Source organism: Sturnus vulgaris, chromosome 6, assembly GCF_052056855.1.
Source record: "Sturnus vulgaris isolate bStuVul1 chromosome 6, bStuVul1.hap1, whole genome shotgun sequence".
In the NCBI taxonomy this organism is placed as follows: domain Eukaryota; kingdom Metazoa; phylum Chordata; class Aves; order Passeriformes; family Sturnidae; genus Sturnus; species Sturnus vulgaris.
This window is the reverse complement of record NC_142248.1, coordinates 28,524,764-28,541,655: the sequence shown is the minus strand read 5'-3', so window position 1 is coordinate 28,541,655 and position 16,892 is coordinate 28,524,764. Positions and strand designations below refer to the sequence as shown.

General features: G+C 36.6%; 1 protein-coding gene across 3 annotated transcripts in view; it reads left to right on the top strand.

Moving 5' to 3' along the window:
• Nucleotides 1-277: 277 nt before the first annotated feature.
• Nucleotides 278-16,892, top strand: part of CEP128 (centrosomal protein 128) — a 209,145-nt gene continuing 192,530 nt past the window's right edge. For all 3 annotated transcript variants that reach the window (XM_088167434.1, XM_088167433.1, XM_014869832.2), the window contains exons 1-9: nt 278-326; nt 1,451-1,490; nt 2,954-3,111; nt 4,490-4,576; nt 5,788-5,914; nt 6,842-6,963; nt 9,658-9,749; nt 10,468-10,540; nt 16,681-16,797. In XM_088167434.1, the coding sequence (XP_088023560.1) occupies nt 2,968-3,111; nt 4,490-4,576; nt 5,788-5,914; nt 6,842-6,963; nt 9,658-9,749; nt 10,468-10,540; nt 16,681-16,797 (762 nt within the window). In that variant the 5' untranslated portion in view covers nt 278-326; nt 1,451-1,490; nt 2,954-2,967. The remainder of the gene's footprint in view (nt 327-1,450; nt 1,491-2,953; nt 3,112-4,489; nt 4,577-5,787; nt 5,915-6,841; nt 6,964-9,657; nt 9,750-10,467; nt 10,541-16,680; nt 16,798-16,892) is intronic.

Here is a 16,892-nt window from a genome sequence, read left to right as displayed (position 1 = left end):
AACACCAATGTGTACTTTGTAAAAACTTAGCGTTTCACAAAGCAATTTTCACATACAGCCGGTCTGTCGCGGAACCTCCCACAGCTGCCACCAGCGCTCCCCGCAGGCCTAGCGGCTTCCCAGCAAGGCGGGGCCTGCCCGGCCCTCACCGCGCTGCCCCCGCAAAGCCTCTCGGGAGTTGAAGTCCCGCACCGTGCCTTTTCCCTGGCGGGCCCATGGCTTGTGGACTCCCTGTCCCATGGAGCGCTGCGGGGGGGCCAGGCGCCCGGCCCGCGGACCCGGCAGCTGGCGGCAGGGCGGCTAGTTCAAGTTGCCATAGCGGCGAGGTGAGGTGGGTGGGAGGTGGCTAGGGACGGGGCGGCCTCGCCTTGGAGCCGCTGTGCGGTGAGGGCTGGGGGTGCAGAAGGGCTGGGGCCAGGGCGGTGTGCGGGAGGCGGCTGTCCGCCTTGGAGCGGCGGCCGGAGGCGCGGGGTGCGGCGGCCGCGGGGTTCTTCGGGACAGTCCAGAGGCCCGGCCGGCGGCGTGCCCGGCGCCGTTCTGGGTTCTACGGTTCTGTCTGGGCCAAAGAGACTCTGTTGAAGTCTGGTGTTAATGAAGTTTGCAGAGGGCATTGCTTGCTTGCCTTGTGTGAAGGAACCGTTTTCTGTGTCGTGCTGGTGAACAGTGCTAGAAGCACGGTGTGACAAACTGATAATAAAATGTGGTGCTGATTCCTGAAGGCACGATGGTGAAATATTACCATATGGGATCACCTTCCTGCTTTTTCTCGGGCTCAAATACAAGCACTGAAGGAAAGGGCCTTTCAGGTGTCATGTTGTTCCTTTCTGGAATTACTATAATTTATTTTTTTTTCGTCGTGCTCAATCTTGGCTATAAGGCTTCAACTATTACTTTAACACTAAGTTAGTTACCTAGTGATAGAGTAGTCTGTGTGGAGCTGAACAAATAAAACACTTGAGGAATAATCAAGTTGTGTACACTGACTTTATCTTTTGTTTACTTGAGCTGGAGAGATTGACGTTGAGATTGTCAGCTCTACTTCTTACCTGGCATATGTCGTAAAAAGAGTCCTCAGTGAAGCTGAAATGCTCTGCTTCCTGCAGGAAAGGAAAATACTGAGTATTGATGCTTTTCATCAGTTCAGCAAAGGTTATGATCTGTTTGGGTAGAACTAAAAGCCAATAAGAGCCAAATGATTCAAATGGTCAAGTAGGTCATGTGATCATGTGCTGAAATCAGTGTAACTTTTTGGGAAAAGTGATACGTTTTTCTTTGTTAATTTCAATTGCTAGGCAGATGTGCATATGATACATTTCTGCAAATTTCTTCTTCTTTGTGATTTTTATTTTTTTAAATCTAAAGTGAAATTTGTACAGTTCCCTTAAAAATGAGGATGTTGCTTTATGTGAAACAGCTTCTTCACCTTAAAAGTACTTGTGGTTCCTTTTAGGTTGCTCACGAGGACAAAGAGGAATGCTTAACCATAAATAGTAAGTTTTCTTCAGGCAAATGTCCTCCTTATCCTGTGCTTTCTTTTTTGTTTACCTTGATTATTGACCTTTCTTCTGTGCTTTGGCTAGTATATATCTTAATGAGCCTATTTTTGGACAGCTGAAAATAAGCCCATTAATCTTTCCTGCTGCAAATCTTTGTTCCCTTTTTTTTCCTCCAGTCTTTGCTTTTCAGTTATTGGGGCTCTTATGGTTGTCTTATGGGGCTCTACTTGTTTGTTGTGTTTTGTTGATATTTTTTTTAACCAAATTACACTAAAACCAGTATTATTCCATGCTATTATTTCTACCATTGTTTTATTTATTTTTGTTTTCTTTATATTTGAAAATATCCCATAATTCCTGTTTCCCAGTGTTTAGTGTTTATTCTTTTTCAGTCTCATTAAGACTTTATTGCAGCTGACCAGAGTGAGGTGCTGGAATAATAAATTCTGTAAAAATTTGCTTTAGTGAGGTGAGATGAGAAGAGAAGAATGAGTAAATTCACCAGTTCAGAAAATATAAGGAATACTGATGTACTTAGCGGCAAACTGAGCATGTTGATTTGTTCTTCTTTCATGTTTGAAAGGATTTTATCCAAGTCTGGGGGACAAAAATTTGCAACCTTATAAAAATTAAATATGGAAAAATTAAATCTGGAAAAACAGATCAGGTTGCCTCCATATAAAATATAGGATAAGATTTATCCATCCTTGGTTTCTTCTGGAAATTTCAGCTCTCGTGGCTAGAAGAATGACATCTTTAGTATGATTTTTTTGTTGTTGTTGTTGTCTACAGGGGTTCAAGAGTTTGTCAGTCTACTTCTTCTTTCACCAAGTCATTCCATGACATTAAGGCAAACTGCTGCAGTGTGTAGTACTTCAAGAAAAAATGTCGATCTAACCTACCTTTTGAGGGTTGTTGTTTTAATCAGTTACTATGTGACTTTACTATACTAGGCATAGATGTCTGTGGTTTTTAATAATTTCACCCATCTGATGATTGTTGACCTATTTTTCCTCTATCTTGCCATCCTTGGGATTTAGCTATCCCCATTCTTGAAGACAGCTTAGTGAGTAATGTGAGGTAAAGGAGAGCCTTTCTGTGGACCAGGATGATTGATAAAGCATTGATGTCTCCACTCTATGTTGTGGGGGGAGATTTGTTTTGGGGCCATGATTTTATCATGAGTACTGAACACTTGGAAGCAGTGAGTGTATATTTTGATTTAATTTGCTCCCAAGAGGCTCTGCCTCATGCATCTTGACCCTGCTTCACAGTGTGAACAAAGGTGATAACTGAGGACCAGTTGGAAAATCTGCTTCAAAAGTACATCCTGCTGATCCAAACCAGAAAGGCAAATGTAATCTGGGTTTATGAAGCTGCTTTGGGAATATCGTGCAAGACTGTTCATTTACAGACAGGAATTACCATATGTTACTTTTTCTGGTCTTCCTGCCTAGGCTTCAAGATACTGATGGCAGATTCATCCAGTGATTCAGACAACTTTCTCACGGGTCGAGTTGGAAGGCGGCCTTTGAGAGCATCCCACAACAGGGCTCACAACTATGGTGCTGAAGAAGTTACAGAGAAGATCCATACTTTAGCAAGCACTTTGCAGGTTGTTTACAAAATACAGTTTTAAAGTATTTATAGAGCCTGCATTTCTGTAACACAGGGTCAAATTTTCTTTTCTAAAGTTATGAAATGTACTGTACAGGTAGGAAACATTGCTTTCTGTGCAAACCAAAAAGGGTTTTGGGAAATTGATCATACTGCTTTTGAGCTGAAAGTGTGTGGCTTGTTACACCTTTATACAGCTGCAATTTCAGACAGTAATAGAATGTTGTTAGAAACAATGATGTGTTGGGGAATACTATTTATAAAGTTAGCAAACTGAATAAGGCCAAATCAGTTTTGTTAGATTCTCACAAGAGACATTAAAATTTCTATCAGAAAGTTTCAGCCTTGTCTTGTATAAAATTTATACAATAAAAACTGTATGAAGTTTCCAAATTTCTGATAACTATGTAAGCAGTCAATTCCTTCAGGATAGAGCTTACATTTCGGATATTTTCTAGATGTGAAAAAGCACTGTGAGAAGCATTATTTCTAAACTTGTAATAGTTACATACCTGAGCAAGAAGAAGTGGAGGGTGCAGGGGGGATATCTGAATTTGTTTTGCAAGTGGGAGGAGACATTTAGCTATCCCAACACCATTAATGCTCAAGAATTTATTCCCATTCTTCTCTAGCTGACAGTTCTGTATACCTGGAGTGGATGGGTGTATGTTTTATTACTTACTGTTTGGCCAGCAATATCTTCTTTTCCTTTTAATATATGAGAAAAATTAATATAGAATGGTAAATTTAAACTTCAAAACTTCTTATCTGGAAAATAAACATAAATCCAGAAAAAAAGAAAATAAGTTAATAAGAATAAAGTCTGACTTTTTAAAAAAGAATTCTTTGGTATTCTGATTCTATCTAACCTCCTTCTAGCTGCTCTTCTGAAATTCTGATTTTAAACTAATTGCTTTTTGAGGACTGCTTTTCAGCAGATCTTCCATCTGATCCAGGTGTTTATCTGGTCAGAGAATACTCATGCAGTGACCTTACCTAGTGTTTTCACCTTCAAAAACTTGTTACTTCTCAGATAACTGTTCTACAAGCAAATAACATCAAGATCTTTGAATTAAAAAGGTTTTTCTGTAGAATGGCTGAAACTTGAAAAAACTTGTTATTTGAAGCTGAGGCCTTACTGTTGTACTGAAATGATAAAATTTGGTTTTGTTTTTTTCTCTTTTTCTTTCATTTTCCTCCCTTTAGCCATGCGGTATTCCTTGCTGCTTGAATAGGATTTTTAATGCTTAGACCCTTTAGAAAGCACTTGTATTTTCAATTTAATCTTAGAAATCAATAAGAATAAAGACAGCAGTAATGTTTGATTAGAAGATGTTTCTGTTTTGACTTTTTTTTCTAAAACTCTTTTATTTAAGGATACCAACAGAAATCTAAGACATGTCGACCATTTGCTAGGACAATACAGAGAATACAACAAGGAACAAACCAAAGCGATAACAACTGTGAGCAATTTTCAGTTTTATCTTTACTTCTTAGGTCTTTCCTATTAGTAGGATTCATAGCTGAAAACTTGGTATTAATGGACAGAATATATAAGAAGTTAAGTAGCTGTAAACAGAAACTTTTAATATTTATTTGTGCTAACAAAATCATAATATAGTAATATGTTATATAATTAAACTTGGACAGGTTTTGTAGACTCATTACTTTCCTGGTTTATAAGCACCCAGTAGATTGTTATGGTACTATGCCAAGTACACAATGTGTAGCTGAAATAGAGTATTAGGGAACATGTTTCTTTTTCATGAAGAAGTGATAAGATAAAAGCTGAATTATAGCAGGGAATGGGATTGTGATCATACTGATGTGGCTTTTTTTCCTGTCATTTTTTTTCCTGTCATCTGCCTTGAAACAGATACATATGAAATATAACAATATTTTACGTGTGAAGGTAGAGAGAGTAAAGAAGCAAATGTGTAGAAAAAAAGCTTGTTTCTTCCAACAGAGATCCAACAAAGTGTATAATTCTACAGGAGTAAAGCATCATTTTAACCATTGTTCACAAACTTCTCTTTGATAAAGGATAACCTTTAGAAATTGATGTTTTTTGGATTGTCAAATAAGGGTGTGACAAAGCAAGTGGCTAAGAACCAAAGTTAACAAATGCAATTGTAAAAAATGAGATGTACATTTGAAAAATGAAGAACTAATTTTTTAATATAGCTAGTTCTGTACTCATAAATTGGGAATGGCTTGCTTTCCCTGGAAGTGAAATTTCTCAAAATAGGGGTTTCTGTAAAGCTGCTTAGGGAAATTTGATAGCCATATGTAAAACTGATTCCAGGTAGGGCTGGTGGAAAAATTCCAGTAAGAAATAATTTCTTTGAAGAAATTTCTTAATTTCTGGATTTTGCAGGACTGTTAATGAGCATTGCTGACAAATAGGTCTTATTTTGGTTGTAGGAGACAAAATTCTGAGTTTTCATGGTGTTTTAAGAAACTTGATATTTGAAGCTGCCAATGTTGGAAGCATGTTTTGCTATAATTACAGGAATGTGATAGATATTGAAGAAAAGCTGTTATTAGTTCATAGCTGTACGTGGCTTAAAAATAGCTTTTATTTTCTTAATGACTTTTAAATTAATAATATTTTCCATGCTTTTTAAAAAACAAGTTTGTGTTCATATTTCAATAAATTTTAACATTTCTGCAGTTAAAAGAAACACTGGAGCAATCTATAGGTCAATTAAGGAGCCAGCGATTAACACGAAACTCTGGAATGAGAAGTGCATCTCTCTCAAGCTTGTATCCCAGTGACCTGGATGGAGAAGGAACATCAGGTAAAATACTTAAAGGGCTTGAGTATGCTTGAATTATATCATATAGCTGTGTTATGCAAAGAGGAAATGAAGAAAAATGTGTAGATATAGTCTTATGGAAAGTCATGGTTGATTGCTTCAAAGAAGCTGAATTTAGAAATCTGGGAGACCTGCATTATGTTATGCACTTGTTTATATGGTAAATTTTTCCAACTTTCTGTTTCTGTTAGTATTTTCTGCTGCTATCCCAAGAGATCTAAATGAAACGTTGATTCTTTGAGCTGAGAAAATTAATTTTCCACTGCATGAGTTGTATGTATGTACAAGTTAAAGCTAAATCCAAAAGATATTGCAGCTTCTGAAGCTTGTTTCACAGCAAAAAGAGAATTTAAATTTTAAATGCTTGAGATTATGGATGTTTGGAAACAGTGGAAAAGAAAAAGCCAGAAATTATTTATGACCCACAAAAGAGTAGTTTTTTTTCCCTGTATGTCTCAGGAAATTCATTATATTTTGGGAAGAGGTATGTTCGGGAGGTGTATTCCTTTGGGAGGTAGTACTTTATATATTTTAGTAAGAAGCTCTAAAAATTTCATTCCTATGTAAAAACTGTGAAATATAATAGTGTGAATCTCTAATAGATTCATGTGCAAGAAAAAGTGGTTGGTTGGGCAAATAAAATTTGAGGAAAAACTACTCCTTGGAGAAACAATTCCTCTTTTTGGAATACTTGTATGTCATGGGTAAGAAATGTTTAAATTGAAGAATCCTGAGAAGAGCTAAAAGAGTTATATGTATGTTAAGTAATTCAGTAGTTGTTTTGTCTGCAGTGTGACCTAGAAGGATAGTATCAAGGTGAAATATGCATTTTTTGTGAAGCAAAATGAAAAGTTTCCCATACAAAGTTTTGTCTTCGTACTTACGTTTTTAATCTCATATCTCCTACAGGCAACCGCCACTTCCTGCCCACGTCTCCTCTCAGGGATTATGGAGACTCACAGGGCAATAAACATCGAAGGTCTAGGTCTGCAAGTGTTCGATTTGTCAATGAGGCAGATAATGTGGACCAGGTACAGAGCACTAATGGGAGTTGCTGTTCCAAACAGGCAATAAATGGTCACCAAACTCTTTGCTTTTACATTAAATGAGGTGATTCTGAAGATTCAGCTAAGAATGCTTCAGCTATGATTTGTCCTTTCAATGTTACCTGCTTTTTTTGTTAGGCAGTCACCTCTTGTGTCTGTCAAGTTTCATGCAAATCATTATAGAGAAAAGGATGTAGATGGTAGTGATATCAAAAGTAAAATATGAAAATAATCTCCCTACCTTTTAGGCTCTCTAAAGACAAAGAAAAATAATCTCTGAATAGCCTGTTTAGTCTGGAGAAGAATGGGAGGGGATCTCAGTAATGCATATTAATATCTCTAACGTGGGTGTCAAGAGAATGGTGCCAGACTATTCAGTGGTGGCCAGTGACAGGACAGGGAGCAATGGCCATAAACTAAAACACAAGAAGTTCCACCTCGTGGGTAAGAACTTTACAATGAGTGTGCCAGAGCACTGGCACAGGCTGCCCAGGGAGGTTGTGGAGTCTCCCTGACTGGAGACATTCAGAACCCATCTGGATGAGTTCCTGTGTCACTGTTCTAGGTGACCCTGCATTGGCAGGGGGCTTGGATGGGATGATCTCCAGAGGTCCCTTCCAGCCAATTAACATTCATGCTGGAAATCAGTGAGGCTGTGAAGGGCATTATTAGTTAATGGGATAGGGTCTTAGTGCTTTTGCTTTTACTTCAGTGTAGATTGGACTGATTTTGAACTAGGTAGTTCTTCATCTTAGTTCTTGGTCTGACCTATGAGTGGAATAATTTGAGCCTGTATTTCAGGCAGATGATGGGAGGAGGAGTGGATGTGTGTGCCACAGGTAATTTTCGTATTCCTTAACTTGTATCTGCTTGCAGATTTCAGAAAAAATAAATAATTACCTTAATAGGTAAGAGAATTGTGTTTCTGTTATCCTACAGGTAGAGTTCACTGCCTGTTTTTGCTTTTTCAGACAGGGTGGCTAGACTTGCTTGAGTGAATGTGTAGACTAATATTAAAGAAGCTGATTGTAAGGTATTCATACTGACTTTTTAAAAATCAATAAGCTTCCATAAAATTTTAAACTTAATTAAACAAGTTTTCTCAGTTGAGTTTTTGGGAAGCTATAGAAATTCTAGATTTTTATTTAACCCTATTTCATTGTCTTTTCAATCTAGTTCTCCCCCCATTCCTTCCTCCCCCAAGGTGAGTGTGGAAAATAATTCTTGGAAGGAAATAATGTTATATGGAAGTCTTTCCTCCCAGCCACCCAAAATGCTTAGGACTATTTCTAGATATTTCTAGATATTTCTAGATTATTTCTAGATATTCTATAAATATCTTGGTCATTTTATTCAAGGGAATTCCTGCAATACATACAGAGTTCTTCATATTAAGTAACTATGTAGGTAAATAGGTTTTTTTTCAGTTTTGATGATAAATGCTGGTTTATTTCTTATTCTTGCTTTTCAGTGGCTTTTTTCTTTCCATTAACTATTTTGTAAGAAGAGTATAGTTCTTTGAGGAATGATGAACTAGAAGTAGCCATTGATCATTATTATAGGTAGAAATTAGACCAGACATAAAGCAGTACTGCCTAACTAAAGTTGTGGCTTTTTATCTTTTTCTGTAACCACTGTCTCTTTATCCCCATTCTGACTTTTTCTAGCTGAAGTAATTTTTCAGCCAAATGGTCTTTTAACACATTTAAGTCCCTCTCCTTCTTAGCATATGCATTTTGAAAATACTATGTGTTCTTTCAAATTCTCTCAGGTCAGTTTGAAATTTCTGGTTAATCACACAGGGGAGGTAGCAGTTCCTGTGTCTGAATGTTGAGGGCAGTCAGCTTGGTTGTGGAAGATCCAGGTTTAAATCTAGGGCACAGAACAATGGAATATTATAAATTAGGGTTTTTCATAACGATTATCCTGGCCAGGGAATTGTTGACAGCAGTAGGTTGCATTAGGATGGATTAACTGTCACTTTCTATCCCATGAAGAATGAATGACCTATTCATTTTTTTATTTGCTCCCTAAAACTTTGATGATAAATTGGGATCCTGCTGATTGGGGAAAACAGGAGGTTTTACAGAGGAAAGTAGGAGTGTGTTTTTGTTTTTTGTTTTTTCTTTTTTTTCCCAAGACCTGAAAAAAGAATATGTAATGTCTTGGGCAAGGTAAAATAGCTATTCTTGGTAGTTTCTGAATGCATTATAATGTTCTGATTGTTTTGGTTCAAGTTCCTATGTAATAGTAGCATATATAGCTGGGCAGAACTTCTTTTTACCAATACTAGTATCCATTAACATGAAATATATCTCTCCTGAAAGTTACTTGTTCAGCTGTTTCAATTTGCTTTGCATTAGGTTAAAGAGGTAGTATAGTGTCTAAGCTATGAACCACAGGAAAAAACATAGTTAGGAAACTTGGTTTAGCAAATAAAGTACTGAGAGTTAAACTACAATGAGCAAGTATTGTGAAGGGTGGATTGAAATAGAAGTGCATAAGCCTCATCCAGTCATCCAGGCTCAACTACAGTTAATGGGATTTTATTATTTTTTAGGTTATTTTTATCTGCTTTATTTTAAAAAGTGTGCATATGTGTAGATATGTATTTTTGGAATATCACAGAAAAAAAAGAGTTCCTAAACCTTGGTTTAATTTGTGTACTTTTATTTACAGCTGCATTCTTTCCACCAGTCTCTTCGAGATCTCAGCAGTGAACAACTTCGCCTGGGAGATGACATCAGTCGTGAGCTTTCAAGAAGAAATCGGTATAAACAGAATATAACTCCATGTGAAGAACAGTGTGGAAAAAAATTCTTAAACTCTTTCAAAAAATAATTTTGGGGAAAATGAGGGATTGTGCAACATGTAAATGAAAGTAGGATTATGAACTATTTGTTTTATGTCATCTTCTGCAGTATTTAGAAATTTAAATAACACCTACCAATTCCTGTTTGTATAATATCTGGGGCTTTCCTCAGCTTTTTAAAATATATGCACAAAATGACAAGGACTAGGGAATTTCTTTCATTACAGCTTTGCTCCTAGTTTGCTCATGTTACTGGAGTCCCTTTAGGTAAGCTCTCCTGCAGGCCATAACGTATATACTTTCTCACAATGTGGTGCTTTGTTCAATAGCAATAACAGGAATTAGACTGTTAATTCCTAGTAGGAAACTACTGTTCGAAAGGACTGTGTAGATGTGTCCATAATTTTGTACTTGTTAACCTGATACCTAACTGATACTTAGATGCTGTTTCTTCACTTGAGGAATGGGAATGCTTTTTATAATGAATTTTCCATTTGAGGCTTGTTTCTAATTATGCTATAAAATATTATGAATAGGCTATGATCTGTTATGAAGAGGCTGTAGAACAGATTGAAGTAGCAAACAGTTCTGGGGGGTTGTTGCTACTTAAAATGATAATGGGCGTTACTTAGCTTTTGCACTGTGGAATATTGTCTTACTTGTATTTTTCTATGAAGGACTGATGCTGAATTAAGAAAGACTCTGGAAGAATTGTCTGAAAAGCTCACTGAGTCCCAAAGACAAGAAACGGTGAGTGTGACTAACATGGAAGGGATTGTTTATATCTAGTATTCTAAGCAAGATGTAGGCTAATTTAATGTTTGTTGGTAATTGGTATCACATGTGTATATCTGAACATAATCTTATTTGGGCTACTATAGGTTGTTGAAATGTTACCCTTTGATAATGAAACCAGCCAGACAAGTTTTATATTTCAGATGCTTGTTTTAAGTACAAGTGTTTTACAGAGGTGTGTATTGTGAATTTTTCTGCTTCAAAATTCACAGCCTTGGAGAAAGCTACTTTTTAACTTCGAACATTGGTTTGAATGCTGTTATAATTGTTGAAAGTACCTTTGGGAAGAAACAAGATACCATGTTATGAAGATAAATACTATTTTCTCTTCTTCCTCTGTCCCTCCCTTCCTGTCCTTTTCAATCCTTATCATCTGTGTAGCAAAATGGAAGGAGTCTCTTTGGACTGCACTCTTCTCTGAAGGCTTGGTGACAAAATGTAACAAAGGAAGCAGGACAGCCATGCCTGTCTTTTCTTTTTTGTCTCCTGTATCTGCTGGAAGCAGACTGACTGCAGACTATGTCAACTTAAATCTGAAAGAGATCTGTTATTGAGATGGAAGTCAAACAGCATGTTGCTGTAGGAACGAGAGAAGTTAAGAATCACCCCAGTAATTAGTAGGTGAGAATCCTGTAGGTAGCTCTTGACACGTAGGACTTGAGTGTATGCTTTATGTAAGCATTTACTCTGATATTAGTAGCAAAGTTGACTTTTCAGAGCAAGTATTTGTGTGCATATTTTCTCATAGGTGATTCATCGTGCTCAAAAATTGCATGAATTGGTACTAAATGCTCTGTCAAGGGCTGTAGTGATGTGTTTGTCACTGATAACAACATTGTTGGCATGGACCACTTGTTGGTACCAGCAGACTTAATAAATGTTCTTGTGTAAATTCTTGACTCTAGATTAAGTTGGACAGTGATTCAAGAGAAACTATCAGCACCAGTTATGTTCTTGATATGATAGAGTCCATCAGGGAAAAAAGACTTGCCATGTCAGCTTTTATAGAAAAATATTATGGGGTTGTCTTTGTTAGAATGTTAATTTTTTTTTCCTAGTAGCCTGGTAGGATAAAGAGGAGAGGGGGAAAAAAAGAAAAAGGGTAAAATAACAAAGGTCATTAATTCAAAGACTTTATTGAAAAGGTAGAAGAATTGCTGGGGTTCAGTTTGCAGAAGAAACAGGTCATTAGGAAGGATCTAGCCATGTGTGATGAATGGCCAAAAATTGGAAATTTAGCATACAATATTAGAACAGAAGGTCATCTAATGATAATTCTGTATAATAGAAGTCTAATCACCTGGGAGTTAGGATCTTCTTGGTGTGGATGTGATCTGTCTCTTTCTGTACTGAGTAATAATCCCTCTGTGGGTTTCTTTTTTGGAACTTGTCCAGTCTTTGTTACAGCTTGCATATCTTTATAATCTTGTCTTTTAGCAAGGGGTTCTCCAAATAGATTATATATTGTGAGAGGAGCTGCCACTTTTTTGATTATGTGGGTTTTTTGGGGGTTTTTTGCTTATTTTGTGTATGTGTGTTTTGGTTGATGTATTGGGTTTTTTTGTTAGTTGTTGTAGGGTTTTTATTAGTTTGGTTTTTAGATCTAACTTCTTTTGCATCCCTAATTTTAACCTGGAAGGTTGTTCAGTTTCTTCAGAAGCTTTTCAGAGTGTTACTTTTCAGGCTGAAAAATGCTGACATAATGCACTATTGTGTCCAGCCAATTCCCCACCACTTAAAAAGCCTAATGGTAGCAACTGTGCACTGCTGCTTTACCACTGCTCTCCGACCCTAGATGGGGATCCTTTGCCCTCGTTCAAAGCCTAGTGATCTCCTATTACCTGATGAGGCTGACAGAATCAGTGAACTGAGGTAAATGCAAAAGAGAGGACTTCAGTATGGATGTTAAGAATAAAAATAACTCTCATGGTATGCATAGCAAAGCATGAGATTGGAGTGCATGTAGAAACTAGTGTCTGTTATCATAGATATTTGACATCCTTTGTATGTGTATGCATTTAGGAACTCTTCTAATGAGATTGCTTAATTCAGAATTGATTGTCATTGGTGAAAGTGAGTTGGGTAAGATGAAATACTTTTTTTCTCAAAACTTCCTTATGCAAAGTTGTGCAGGAACTTTTGTCCTTAGTGCCTTTATGACTTCACTTGGGAGTGTTTATCACCTCGAACATTGCCATTGTTGTATTTATATTCTGCTGTATGATTCTTGGCAATAAATTGTCAACTTGAAATCTTGATAATTTCACAGGATGAACTCATGGTAGAAACATTCTTTTCAGTTCAGTGTCCTTAAATCTTTATTTTTTTAGAGACATTGATCTAAATTCTTGCAGTTTGGTATATTCGAGGCTGTTTGAAAATTGCCTGTATGTAGATGTGTGATGATAAAGGTCTAAGTCACTACAGTTCTTCTGAGTTACTAGTTCAGAATTTATTTTTGCTAGAGTTTATGATTCTTAGAGCCTTTTTGATGCTGAATTTGAATACTTTAAGATTCACACAACAGAATCAAAGCACAATATTTTACCTGTAAAGAGAGCTTTTCCATCCCGGTATAAAAACCAGATGATAACGAAGGTGGTGACTCACGCATAGTTGGATGCTTGTTTCAAGTCAAGCACTGTCCATGGCCTTGTACTTGAGAATCTTCGTGCAGTTTTGCTAAAAAGCCTTTCTGGTTCTACAACTCCCTATATCAAAATTTCTGTCTTAGCTAGACATTTTGTGAGATTCTTTTGTTCTTGAAGAGGATTTGGATGTTTGCTAGACAGCATATAAGCAATTGAAAGAACATTTATTTGCTTTATGGTTATAAAAGTTGCCCTCTTGGATATTTTGTTGCAATCGCTTGGATAGAAGCACATCTGAAGTAGCACAAGATGCTGATCTTTATGCATAAAAAACAACTTCATCTAGTTAAAATTAAGTAGATTCCCAATTGAGATGGTGCTGTTATAAAATGATGGTAGAGTGTCTCTGGAAAAAGACAGCAGTGTCAAGCAAAATGGGTCTTCAATGGAGTTACTGTGGATATATCTCAGAGGGCCAGGATTATTGTTAGATAATGAACTGTCCCTCAGAAGATCTGGTATAAGGATTTTTGGTACTGCACGGTGACTTGTAAAAGTTATAACACATTATCATTTTCCATGAGGGAAAAGTTTAACAATATTTAAAGTTATGTCTCTGAAAAATGTTGGCTCTTTTTGTGGGTTTAATACTCAATACCTGTCTCAAGAATGCATTGATGATAAAATGGATTGTAACAAGAACAGCAGCAAAAATCTGTTGAAATAGATTTCTATTAGCAGGACTTCTGTGCTGGAAATAAAAACAGAAAGCTGAAAAACAGGGCAGAAATTCAGTAAGTAGGATGGTGATTTTTGTACAGTAAGCATCCAGTATCTTCCACAAGATTGTATTTAGCTGCACGACTTAAATGTCACCCTAGTTTTAAAAAGGACATTCTGTTCTTTGTGTTTAATTGCAGGGGAGAGGAGGAACTTTTTGATAGCTTAATCTGTTTTCATAGATTTTGCTACTACCTGAAAGCTATATGTGGAGACACAGCTCTAGTGTCATCATTATTATTCAGATAGTCTGTGTTGCTGAAAATGCATACTTGAAATCACATTCTAATGTGTTCTGAATGCAGTAATTTAGTGCTAGTATTTCATGTCATTGTGTGGAGCCTCCATATTCTTTGTACTGTCTTTTGGTGAACCACTTGTCTACACTGAGATTTTTGATAACATTCAGAGGTCAAGATACCTACTTTCATGGTAGAAATATTGTCCTGAGTCAGGATCATTTGGGACAAAGGAAGACAAGTATGTTTTTGAGTTTACTCTGCATGTACTAATTAATAAATTAACACTTAACTGTTTCTAATTTTTTTTAATCCCTACTGTTGTATGCCACAGGCTCTGTGGCAATCTGAGGAAGGTCAGAGAGGCTTCAAAAACAGGGAATATAATTATTGTGGGAGATTAAAGCCTTGTTGAAGTGCCAAGGTGTTCTAATACCACACCAATGTACAAAGTATGGGAAACAAATAGGAGTTATAAGTAGCATCAAAAATGTTTGGTGGCTTGTGTTGGTTGTGGGGGATTTTTTGTTTGTTTATTAAAGAGGATTATGTCTGTAACTGAAATTTCCATGACAAATATAATGATACATGATCCATCTTTTTTACCTTGTTAGAAATAATACAATTTTATTCTGGAGTGAGCTGAAGGAAGTGAGAGGCAAGGCAAATCACTTCATAGAGTTACTTTCCTACTTGTTCTCAGTGATAATTTGTAATGAAATCTGAACTTTTCAGGCATCTAAAGCCTATCTAGTGCTGCTTTGTGTCACGTTATGCAGTCGTGCTGTGCATGCTAGACCCATGCCAGAGCAGAAGTTACTGAACTGTCCTTTGGAATGTCATCTTTGGGGGTGATGTTACTTTTGAATCTTTTGTCAAGTCAAAATTGTATGTTTTCTTTCTTAACAGCTTTAGTGCTCTTAAGAAAGTGCTTCATTGAAAAAGGTACATGAGAGAGCTGAGAAAGCTTTTGTCTTCAGAAGCACATAGTCAAAACTTCTTAAAAAAAAGTTAAAACATTACATTTCTTTTCTTTGTTAGATATGTATGGGGAAAAGGATGACAGCTTATTTTCTGGCTTTCAGCAAAGATATAACAAGTTTAATGACAGTGTTATTTTCTGTTCCTACTACACAGCATCATTGTTTCTGTTAGCTGGAGTATTTTATGAATTCCAAGAAGTAATGCTAAGCCGTACTTGTCAAAACAAACATTGCAATGTGGCCTTTATCTTTTATACATTAGCTTTTAGTAAGTAATTATTCTGGATTATGGCTACAGAGCTTTCATAACCTCATGAAAGTGTGTGGTTTGATGCACTACCAGGCATTTCCTGATGGCTTTAGGAAAAAAATACAGTATTCCAGACTGTAAGCTGGCTGTTCATCTGGCTGCACAAACAAAAATGTTTTCTGTGAGATGTATTCTGCTGTAAAGAAAAACTGTTTTATTCATTAAGCCTTGTAAAGCCCAGAACATAAGTGTACCTTGCTACCTACATAAATTGTGCTGCTCATGGTAAAATTTTCTATCCATGCATATGTCTAGTGCTAATAGAAATGTGCTTAACAGAGAAAGATGAGAACTTATTCACTTCCACACACATTGAAACCTGATAGTTGAATTGTATTTAATTATTTTTTCTCTTTTTGTCTCCATCTTTCTCTTTTTATCTAAATATTATTTGGTAAAGGATATATTGCTTTCTAGTGGTGGCTTAAAATAATTAATTTTAAGGTATGGAGGAGGCGATACATAAATATTTTTCTTGCTAATCTTTAACAAAATAAATTTAATTTGCTGCCTCAAGAGGGTGCTGTCTGATAGCTGCTTGAATTGCAAAAGGAAGTAATTCTGGTACTCTAGTCTGATTGAGCTTTTATGTTCATAATCCAAGTTGTTTTAATAAACACCTGTTGTTGTTTGTATTAGTTTGTACATGGATTCACAAAATATTGGGAAAAAGGCTTAAAGTGTTGTAATTATTTTGTGTTGTTACAGGCATTCTCATGTACTTAGTTCTTGTTTACTACTTTTTACTCACAGATTTTGCATCATGAAAGAGGCAAACATTGGTCTGTTTTGCAGGCTGGAGATGTGAAAGAAATGTCCCTCCAGAGGTTAATCAGGCTTGTGACAGAGAAGTTAAGATTTTCGTATTTCAGTTTCACATTAGGCTGCTCTAATCTTGATAGTGAGATATTTAATGCTTTAGTAGAGCCACCACTATAGAGAAAAATATGCATACACCTAAAGGAGAATACTGCCAGCAAGATAAGTTTTTTTCCCTGCTTGAGTGCTTCTGGAGTACTCACTGCTATAACTAGTTATTTTCTCTACCATTCTAAATCTGCTTTAATGAAATACATAAGATGTTTTCTTTTCTTTTTGCCCCATACTCCGTTTACATTTTTGCTATTGATATTTTCACATATATTAAAAGACACACTAATTTCCTACTGCGTGGATTTTTTTCCTTTTGAAGGTATCAGAACGGGTGGAGAGAAGGCTTCAGGAGATAGAAGAAGAAATGCGTGCTGAAAGACAGCTTGTGGAGAGGCGCCAGGAGCAGCTGGGACACGTGTCTCTTCAGTTACAGGAGGTATGCAAGCAAAAGCTTCCCTTCTATCTAGGATTTGGTTAGGAGTGTGTTGCATTTGTGAGCCTGTACCTGTCAAACTGGCAAAAGTGCTCATA